Genomic DNA, 11,563 nt, shown 5'->3' on the forward strand with positions numbered 1-11,563 from the left:
TTATGGTAGGCAAACAATGACTCATGGAGAAAGAAGGATTGCAATAGAAACTAAAGGATAGGTAATATAATAATAAGCAGAGGTGAGGCAAGAGAGCATTCCAGGATAAGAGTGTCTCTGATATCAAACCAAGGAGTTTGTACTTTACTCTTTAACAAAAAGTGAACCCTAGAAGACTTTCAGACATGTAAGTTTAAAAAGAAGGTCTCTAGAGGTAGTAATAGAATAGATTTGGAACTGTGAAATGGGAACATTAGGAAAAAGGAGATACATGTCCAACAGCTTTCCTGAGGATATGTAGCTAATTATACCCTTACAGCTTGGTTCTTAAGACATCTACCTCACTGTGTTTTTTCCAACATGCACATTAACAAGGACTTTTCACTATCAGGACACATCAACAGGAATGTAAGTTTCTGCTCAGAGTTCCTCATTACATTATTTATAACAGTAGTGATTTGCCAATTTCAGCTTTCTATTTGCAACCCACAGTGATAACTCAAAAGACTTTCATTCTCTGGGTGTGATGGTGAGATCCAGGTCAGCCAATAATAAAGTAAGACCCAGTGTCAAACAAACACCAACAAAGCTGGCTTTCATGCATCATACTAACACTGGCATTGAGCAGAATGTTTTCTATATATAATAAGCCTCTCCGTGACTTCCATGCTCTGTCTATTTATGTTATCCTTTACAATTAGTATTCAAAAACACTTCTCTGAAAACAATTTAAATATATGAAATCAGTGACCTGAAAATTGAGATAAGTATGTCCTAATAGTGCAAGGTTAACATCCATAGACTTTCATAGCTACATAAGGAGTCTATTAGGAATATCCACAGCTGCTATTAGACTACAAGATGCAATTCATCTCACATAATATTCATCAATCATAAACCATATTTTATAGAGCAGCTCCATCAGCCAAGCTGAACTCTTCTACAATACTCCTGCCGGAAATACTCATCCCATGGATACTACCTTTACCACCTTATCCTAACATACATACTAAGTCTTTCTTTTTTCTTTTCTTTCTCCTTCCTTCCAGCCTTCCCTCCCTCCCTTTCCTTGACAAGGTCTTACTCTAGTTCAGGCTGATCTAGAACTCACGAGGCAGCACAGGCTGGCCTCAAATTCATAGCAATATTCCTGCCTCATCCTATCCAATCTCAAGTGCTGGGATTGCAGAAGTGAGTCACAAGCTATGTTCTAAATCCTTTTAAAACATCTGTTTAGGGCTTCAAAAACTGTGCACAATACCATTACAGACTTGAGAAGGTATTTATATAATGGGGATGTGTGGATATGGAAATGCACATGCTATGGCACAAGCATGAAGGCAAGAATGGCCTGCAGGACTCAGTTCTCCCTTTTACTATGTGGGTCTTCAGGGCTGGCAGCACTCCCCCACTCCAAGCCATGTATTTAGACCTTGCTGGCCCCTGGACTAGTTTTTAGAATTCAGAATTGCAAACACAATGTCAAAAACAGCAAACCTCTACTAATACATCACAACGAAGACCGAAGTAATAAACACAATTTATTGATGAAATATTCTATTTTAAAATCTTTATCAAAAAGTGAAATGAGTACTGAAACATTTGTTCATAAACAAGTTCAAGCAACACTAACATGTATTTTTTCAAATTTGGCTAGAAAATTAGTCTGAACAGATAGAACTCTAAAATGCTGGAATTCCAAATAGCAACTTAGTACCTAACAAGGGGAAATATAAGAGGTCCATAAAAGTTTACTAGAAGACCCATAAAATGTACTTAGTTTTAGAGATTTAGTTTAATGTTCCCATAGTTTCATGGGTAACCAACATTTCACATACAGCAACTTTTTTGAACATTCAAACAACCAACTGAAACTAAACACACATTTCTTCCATAAAGCTAATATTCTCTTTCAAAACTACATTTTCCCTATGCAGGCTTACTTTACTGAGTTCTAACAAAATTTCAAAAAGCAAAATCTATTTATTCTCTGTTCTCTTTTGATTCTCTGTCGCTGCCTTCAAATATCCTAAAGTAGTTTCTGAACACTTCAACTCTGCAGAACCCAGATGTTCTATAACTTTCCAAAAATTAAATAAATAAAATCAATATCCACATTCATATGCTCAGTGAAGGCAAAGACATTTTAAACCAATTCATTCCAAACTAGGAGTGTAAGAGATACCTTTACCATTTTGTAACGTAAACTTATTTTAACACACACTGTTTTACAAAGTTTAGGAATGAGAAAATTAAAATTAACACCTCACAGGATATAAGAAGAGCTACACACGTACATCCCAAGAGGAGAAAACTTGGCAGGTGGAGCCTGCCTCTTGTTCCCACTCACCTGGCCATATAATCACAGACCTCAGAATTGTCACATTTAAACCCCTTTTCTAAGCCAAAGCTTAAAGCTTATGCTCACAGTTCCATGTAAACCCTGAGTGCCATGCAGCCTCCCTAAGGTAGTCCAGAAATTTATCTCACTCCATGCCTCTGAATTGGTATATTCCCCCAAATCTAACCTTTGAAAAATTTATTTCCCTGTGCATGATGTACTATTTTGTGTCTGTGCAAAATTCTAAGTTTTACACAATAGAGATCATTAGTAACCAATGTACTTCTGTGAAGCACAGCTGTGTGTAGAATGAGGGTTGAAGTAAAGGAGTAGAAGATGTTTAAATGACATAATCTGCATCTAACCCCAAATCCGAACAAATTATATCAATATTCATAATGTCCCTAAAATGTCACTGGAACACATTTTAACGTTCTTTTTGTGTGTGGGGAATAAGGTGACTTACAGGCTTCTGCTCTATCATGCTACTTACATAAATCAAAGTTTTATCTTTAGAGGAAAAAAAAAACAGTAAAATGTTAGGTTTTACAATGTGTTACATTCAAATAAAACTACTAAATTTAGAAAACAACGTAAAACTTAAGTTTTAATTATGCTTTTCCACATAAACTATTAACTTTAAATAGTTACACACCCCTAAGTAAAATTTGTTCACCTACCACATATGCTGAAAACGAATCTAACGAGTGTGTTTGAAAAGCCAATTAAGCACAGAACAGAGTATCACATTGCTGATACTGTAATGATTTAGTAGTTTGCTGTGTTGATACCTTTCTGAAAACTAGGTCAGTCAAAACCAAGTGACAAATAGTCTGATTTACAGCCTAACTACGTAATAGTTAAAAGAGAAACCAAAATTACCTAAATTCTAGCACCAGTTTTACCACAGCTGTGTGTGAGGACAATCAAGGGCATTAGCAGCATTCCAATGATAAAAAGCAGAAATTCTAAGGATTTAACCAAACCAAAACCAGTGTTTCACGAATCTAGCAAGAGCAAGGTCAGCCAACCTTCAATCTCTTCCAATGAGAACACCACTCTGAAATCGATTAGAACTGTCCCTTTGAATGGGGGGGGGGGGCAACTTTAAGCTTAAGAATTCTGTGGGTTTTTTTTTTTTTTTTTTTTTTAACAGATGGATCTCCAACAAGCGGCAATGTCCGAACAGAAGCTATCTCACTCACCATCTACTTTTCAAGTTATGTCTCCTATCAACTCGGAACTCAAGACACAAGGAGGAAAAAGCCAGGACTCAAAACAAAGAATTCCGCCCCCCGCGCTCTCTCCAAGCGTTATTATTTCCAGGTGCGGCGCAGACAGATGTGAATTCCTCGACTCCAAACCCCATCCCCCCAGCAGTTCTCCGGAGTCCAGGAGCAGCAAAGAAAAGGAGAAAAAGTCCAGTCCGTGATGTTTGGAGGAGACCGGGAGCTAAGTTATAGCAGGCCTCTAGAAACGAACAACTCTTTTAAGTTTTTAGAAGTCAGTTACAACAGTCTGACACTGGGTAAAGACCAACAGGCTTTCCGGAACTCCAAAACAACGACCTTTAAAGCGAGGGGGAGCTGGGCCGCCACAGCTGCCCGAGTGCCAGGGGGGACGTCCCAACAGACTGGCTCCTCGGCAGCCAGGGCAGAGGCAGGCAAGTCCGGACTCAGCCAGAGAGCTTCGGGCCCGGCGCGCGGCTGCGGGCGCCACGCGGGGACTGGGGGCTGTGGAGACTGCCCGCGCGTGGCGCCCACCCGAGGGCGAGAGGGACCGAGGGAAGAGGGAGTCGCTCCGGGACCCAGGTCCCTCGGTCGTCCAGACAGGGCCTGAGTCGCTCAGGGGAAGTCGGGACGGGGCCGGGGTCGCTCGGAAGGAGTCGGGACGGGGCCGGGGTCGCTCGGAAGGAGTCGGGACGGGGCCGGGGTCACTCGGAAGGAGTCGGGGCGGGGCCGAGATCGCTCGGAAGGAGTCGGGACGGGGCCGGGGTCGCTCGGGGGAAGTCGGGACGGGGCCGGGGTCGCTCGGGGGAAGTCGGGACTGGGACGGAGTCGTTCAGAGGGGGTCAGGACCGGGCCGGCGTCGTTCGGAGGAGGTCCTGTCTGAGCCAGTGTCGTTCGGGGGAGTTCGGGACGGGGCCGGGGTCGTTCGGGGAGGTCGGGATTAGATCCAGGCCTCTCGGGGGAGAAGTCGGGACGGGACAGGGGCCGCTCGGTGGAAGTCGGGACGGCAGCGACTACTTACTCGGCTGTACCAGATGCTGAGGCGGGCCGGGGCCAGCACGGCAAAGAACGCTCTCCGAGGGTCGGACTGGACGTGGAGCGGCGCCTCGGCCGGGCTCCGCGGCGCGCAGAGCAGCCTCTTGGGCCAGCCGCTCAGGAAATACATGGTCCGCGCGCGGCCCCGACAGCCCCCGGCGGCCCCGGCCGCGTCTGTCACGCTCGGCGGCCCCGGGCCAGGTGCCCACCTCCCACACCGCCACCGGCCGAGTCGGCGGCAGCGACGGCGGCAACTCGGGGCATCTGCCCGGGGGCCGGGCCGGGCCGGGCCGACGCGGTGCTGCGCGACGCAGGCTCGGGCGCTGACGGGCCGAGGGTGGGGGAGGCGGGAGGCCAGTGGGCCCGCGGCGGGAGGAGCCCCGGCCGGCCCGCCCCGCTCGCCGCTCGCGTCAGCACGCCGCACGGCGCGGGGAGGCTGCTGAGGCTCCGCCCGGTGCTCTCAGGCCGCCGCGCGTCAGCACGCAGGTCGCGGGGCTGGACGCCGGCTGACGACCCGGAGCGTGGGGCTGGGGACCGGGAAGAGGCGGCGGAGCCCAGTCGGTGACAGCCTGGGCGGCCAGGCCCACTTGGACTTCCTTCCTTCCCCTCCACGGGCACGAGCTCCGGGGGTGGCGGGAGGGGGGAGGCGGAGCGAGCGTCACGTGACACCCAGGCTGGCATTGGCCCCGGGTCTCTGCGGTTCCAAGGCTGGTGGCGGGGCGTCTGTACCGAGAGATCTTTTGTGTGCTGCGGTTTTGACGCTAGAGCTGGTGATGTCCCTGCCCTTACGGGGCTTGCATTCTAGGCACTATCTTTGTACTCAGTCACTAAACTGCGTGGCCCAAATGTCCTGTCTTCGGGTCTTCAGGCGTTCCAAGTCAGGCATAGTATAGTTGCAATTCACTTGGCATCCTTCTGCCCCCTCTGCCAGCTATAGTGCTAGACGAAGCCCAGACGGTGTCTTTTGCACCCCCTCCCCCAGTAAACTGTGTTCTAGAAAAGAAATGAACTTAAATTTTCTGAGTTGGGCCAGACTGGAGATAACTGTATCGAGGCATTCATCTTTTGGGGGGTGGTTAACTTTGGAACCCAGAGCCTTAAACATAGCAACAGCTTTGATCAGATTGACCCGTTAACCCCCTGACTGAGTGAAGGGAAAGGCAGGAAGTGGAGTTAGGGGAAGGGGTCTGTTCTCTTTCACTTTTCATCTTTCTGCGTTACTTTTCTCAAGCAGGTGTCAACCAAAGTTTAAAAGTAGCAGCATCAGCAGCAAACAGGAAAACAAAGTAACCGTCCGGATTTTATAACAAGCAGTGTAACTTTCCCTAATTGTTTTAACACTTGCTGCTTTTCATAGACTTTGACCAAAGAAATCCCGGCTGCTCACCAGCCTTTTGTGCCGGTAGTCTCCCTAAGGTCTCCTTCCTAGTGTGTCCCACCCCCAACACAGCATGCCTGGAATGTCTTTGGCATAGCAAACCTGGAAATTACATTTCATATGAAAGTGTGGGTAAAACCTTGATCTTCTGAAGTTACACCGTTGGACAAATAGGTCCAGAGAGGTCTGCCTTGTCAACATAAAATTGTAGAACTTCGTTGTCTAGAACTTTTTAGAACACATGGCAGGTAGAGAGAAAATAAGAAATGTGTGGGAATTCCACTCAGAATATTTGCTCCACCTCTGTTTCAGACAGTGTGTTCATGTGCCTCACCCATGTGGCTGTCTCCTGCAATCATGGGTAATTTAAATATTTCTAAGTAATTTTTAATTGTTCTTAGTTTTGACCTTACTTGCCAGCTTCAGGATTGGAGCCCCTTGCTGTGATTTTTGTAGTGACTAAGGTTTATAAAGTAATTTAAGGGGGTGATTTAATTCCACAGAACAGCTTCAAAGCCCATCATGTTGGTGTATCATTGCTATTCTTTTCTCTTTTATTTTTGGGGTTTTTTTTTTTATTTGTTTTGTTTTGTTTTTCGAGACAGAGTTTCTCTGTATTGTTTTGGAGCCTGTCCTGAACTCAATCTGTAGACCAGGCTGTCCTCGAACTCACAGAGATCCGTCTGTCCCTGCCTCCCTAGTGCTGGAACTAAAGGCTTTTGCCACCAAAGCCAGGCTATTCTTTTCTTAAGGAGGCATGGCACCAAAGTGGTGGGTGTGTCCTAAGTCACATGGACTGTTCTTCTTTCCAAGGACCCAGTGGTCTTTAGGTCAGATAGAGGTGAACTATGATAGTGGCCTGAACATGGACAAGAGGAGGAGACCCTTTAGGCTTTTCTCCCTTGGGAGTAATAGGGTAAAACATCTCATTCTAAAACTCCGTAAGTTTTACTCATTGTGACAGAACTAACTTTCAAACATCATATTTTAACATTGTAAAGTATACTAACAATTCCAGTGATCATTTATGTTCCCATTTCTTTATCCTACCATCACCACTCTAGTCAAACTCTGAACCACCCTGAGCCAGGAGTAAACTGATAAAAGTTAGTGGGTACATGTTTGAATCTATCAAATTTAACAAATTTTGTATTATGAGGAATACTTTTGATAAGGGTACTTGGAAACAAGTACCTTCATAAACTGTTGGAGGATAATTTGGAACAATGTCTATACAGACCATTATATGGTGTGTGCATGGAGAAAGAGACAGACACATAGACCCTGTTGTTTCTTTCCAGTAATTATTTCCTAAGGAAGCATATGAAGTGGTAGCCTTAAAATATACCCCATAAGGCAGGCATTGTAGATGCCTACAGTGATGACTATTCTTGGTTCTCAGCTTGACTACATCTGGAATTAACTAAAATGCTGAGTGGCTGGGTGCACATTGAGGGATTTTTTTTTCTTGATTAAATCATTGAAAATAGGAAAATCCACTTCTAATCTGCATCTTCCAGGTAGCTCTGTCTACACATCTTCGGCTGGCAACCTATATAAAGGACACGGAAGAAAGCAGTTCTTGTTGTAGCTTGCAAAGTCCATTCCTTCACTGGATTAGAGCCTCCTCCTTCAGGACTCTGGTGTATTCTGGAGACAGCTGAGACATCCAGCCTTGTGTACAGAACAACTACTGGAACTAATGGAATCCTCTCCATTGATAGCCATTGTTGGACTAGCTGCACCACAGCCTATAAGCCATTGTAATAAATCCCAGATAGATAGATAGATAGATAGATAGATAGATAGATAGATAGATAGGTATTCATTCTATATTCTGTTCCTCTAAAGAACCCTGACTAATATACCTGTAATCCCAGCACTTCAGAGGTGGAGACAAGAATTGTGAGTTCCAAGCCAACCTGACTTACATAAGGCCCTACCTTAAATAAATTACACACACATACTCACTCATACACTTGAATACAATTGTCTAGACTTATAAGGGAATATTTTGTAAAAACAAATACGTTAGAGGACATTTGTTATAAAAATACGTTAACCATGTATTATGAAGTAATGAAAATGGTTTACACATATAAACTATACTATGTTTATGAAGAAATATATGTTTAACAAAAGGAAAGAAAATACCAAAATGTTGATGTTTAAAAAGCTCTTTTAAGTACAGGTACTTTATGTTTTGTTTGAACTTTTTTTTTTTTTTATAAATTATGTTTAAGGAATCCATCTTACTTTTGTAACAAGACTATTTATAAAACAGTAATGTTGTTAATGGTTAAAATGTCCCAGTTGTCCTGCCCTGCTTCAAGTAGGGCTATGCACCACTTGCAAATCGAAGACAGTAATATGGTAATGTAGAGTTTCAGGCATGGTCTCAAGAGTAGTGAGAGGATTAGGGAAAATAATCACCAGGCTAAAAGTAGGTTCTGTCTATTTGCATATAGTCACAGGGTTCTGAGAAAAAGTCACAGCTGGATTTCGGTTCTGAGTATACCACTTCTAATGGGGACCCCTATAAGAGCCTGTGATGATGACCATGATGATGTTTCAGTTCGTAACTCTTCAGTATGCTTTTAGCATCTACTTTATTACACTTGTATCATGTGCATTTGCTTCTGGGATGGAGTCCTGGTTATTTATACTTTCTGCAAAGTGATAATAACTGAGCTGTGTTTTGCTTTAAAATAATACCAAAGTAATCAGGGTATATGAAAAGAATACACACAAACACACACACTGAAGTAATCAGGGTATATGAAAAGAATACACACACGCATGCATGCACGCACACAGATTGGCCATTGGTTGATAAACTTTTTGGCTGAAGGTGGAATTCTTGGGAATTCATTATGTTATTCCTTCCACTTTAGCTTTCAAATTTTCCAGAGATTTAACTGAAAATATTACAGCACAGTAGAAAGACTCAGACTCAACCTGGAGCTTTGAAATTAACTTTAGCTTCAGGCTGAGTAGTGACTTGTCTGAACAGACTGTCAAAAGCCAAAAGCTTCCCTGTTTACTGCTCTAGTTGACAGTGTGAACCTGGGAGAGTAGGGCTGAAAATGAGGTGGACTCAAGTCTCACATGATAGTCAACTTTATTCAGAGCATCAGGCAATTTATCCCCAGGGTTAGGAAGATTCGTGTAAGTATTCAATCACATAAGCTACACATGGCTAAAACATGTTTTTCCATAGAGGCATAGGAATAACAGCTGAAGTAAACTTGTTAAATCCACTACACCTGGGGGAGCACAAAAACACATTCCACGAACAATTCTGTGTTGAAGAAACTGAAGTCAGAAGACTTGTTTTCTTGGAGTTTTCTCACAGAAGATCAAAATTCTCACAGGACTCAATTCTTGAACTGTGTTCTGACATGTCCACCTTTTTATTTTTTAATAGCATATTGTGATTAATCTAATTGTCATTTGATACATGAGTATCCTATAAGCAATCAAATTATAATCTGAGAACAGTGAAAGCATTGTCTAATATTCCAACACAAGAACAGAGATCGAAACTTTGTCCAGTACTATTAGTTGCTATTATTGTATTGATCAGAAAAATATAGAGAATAGCTTAAAAAGAGACCATATGATTGGTAGTTTTAGTGTCTTGTAGAACATAAGCCCACATTTGCCTTTAATAGGAATACAAATGTTATTGTGTTTTATGCAAATGAAGTTATTTAAATCCCATAGAAAATTAAATGCAGTCCCTTCATCAGATGGATGAATGAGTCTATTATGGTCCCAAGGTACATTCATAAACGGAGTCAATTAACTTCTCTCTTGGCGCATAGGGCCTTAAATTGGCCCCTGGCAAGGAACTTGACTTCTAATGATATGGTCAATATCTGGAGGTCTGATATATTTCTGCTGACTTCCATTGTTTCCTTACTCTCCACTATAGTCCTTGATGGCCTGGGCCCAGAGGAGTCAAAGAGGAACCAATAATATTTCAGTAGGATCCATCTGCAATGACAGATACATAGACCTTCCCAATTTTCTTCTGAAAAAGTAAAGCTAGAGTAGGTTAATACATCAACTTATTTCCTTCTGCATAAAACTGGGATATGCACAAGTATGAGTATATTTCTATTGCTGGAAATAATCTTACAACATAAGCAGAATCTGAAATGATATGTAAGGATTCATGAATGAACCATAATAGATGAACCAAAACAGCCAGTTCCACCTGTTGGGCTGAAGAAGTATTAATAGTTCCATGAACAACTGGACCATGAATCCTTATACCATTAGATGAGCCATAAATAAAATAAGTATCTGCCTGTAGAATGGGGGAAGGCTGGACAATTTTTGTGATCACAAATTCAGTTAAGAGAAAATCCCATAGTTTGCCAGCTGGAATGATTTTGTATCCTTCATAGTGATTTACAAATACAATTAGAAAATCCATGGAGTTCTATAATGCTCTTAAAAATTGATTGTTAGGGATAATACAACACAACAAGGACCAACCCTATATAATTGTTGACATCTGATCCTCCCCTGATGAGTAAAGTATGTGTTACTATATTATGGCCCTTACAGTGTTAATGGATCTGTAGCTCAATAAATAAAAGACCCAGAGACAGATATTGGGGTTTTCGCGTCAAGCTGAAGATCATAAAAGCAAAGCAACTGGCCTCTAGCTCTTACCTCTATGTAAGACCAAAGGGGCAATCCTCAGACTGTCCCTGACTTCACAGCTCCTCAGATTCACTCAGACTTCTGTGTTCACCTCAATGTGGCTAGAGACTCATCCTGAGACTAGTTCTCAGACTGAATGCCTCTGCCTTTTTATACCTCTCAAACCCTGGAATTAAAGGTATGAGCTCTGATTCACTCTCCAGTAGCCCAGGGTGGCCTTGGACTCAGAGATTCATTTGCCTTTTTCCTGAGTCTTGGGATAAAAGGTATGTACCATCACTGTGTTGTTTCTGTAGCTAACTAGTGTAGCTGGCTTTGCAAACTGATCTCCAGTGCCTTTATTAGATCATAAACAAAATATCAACAATAGATCCATTTCAAAAGTTTATCCTCTTGTACTGTAATACTTGTGGGAGACACTTTAGTAGGGAAAATAAGTTTAAAAGCAGGAAGGGTCCACTCAATACACAAATGCTTCTTTTAGTCTGAATTCAAAAGCGTAGTTCTTTTCTTGCCTCTCAAGATGATATGCAAGGACTGCCTAACACTGTCCTTCTAGAGTTTTAAGGTTAGTGCATATAAACATTTTGATTTTGCTGAAATTGCACTGGAAATACCAGTCCCAGTGGTACCTCATGAGGCCAGGGGTGGGGAAAGGGGAGGACTTGCTAAAATAAATTTCACAATTTCATTTCCCTGTCGTGCTTGCCTAGGTTGTGAAGTTAGCTTTTTCATAGACTCTCCTAAGATCTCATTAAAAAAAAAAAAAAAAAAGTGGAGAGAATTCAGTGTTAGATTGATTATCAAATCTTTGTCTCATGCATCAGGATCATTTTCAAATAATAGAGGATACATATTTAAAGGAGGTCCCAGCAAGGGAGCTAGCATGGGTGGCACCATTAC

At 42.8% G+C, this 11,563-nt stretch overlaps 1 protein-coding gene across 1 annotated transcript in view; it reads right to left on the bottom strand.

The window, feature by feature from the left end:
• Ric1 (RIC1 homolog, RAB6A GEF complex partner 1) overlaps positions 1-4,947 on the bottom strand; it is a 79,863-nt gene extending 74,916 nt beyond the window's left edge. The window contains exon 1 of the mRNA XM_051199971.1: positions 4,592-4,947. Coding sequence (XP_051055928.1) covers positions 4,592-4,735 — 144 coding nt within the window. The 5' untranslated portion in view covers positions 4,736-4,947. The remainder of the gene's footprint in view (positions 1-4,591) is intronic.
• Between the last annotated feature and the right edge of the window lie 6,616 nt (positions 4,948-11,563).

This window comes from Phodopus roborovskii, unplaced genomic scaffold, assembly GCF_943737965.1.
Source record: "Phodopus roborovskii unplaced genomic scaffold, PHOROB, whole genome shotgun sequence".
Classification (NCBI taxonomy): domain Eukaryota; kingdom Metazoa; phylum Chordata; class Mammalia; order Rodentia; family Cricetidae; genus Phodopus; species Phodopus roborovskii.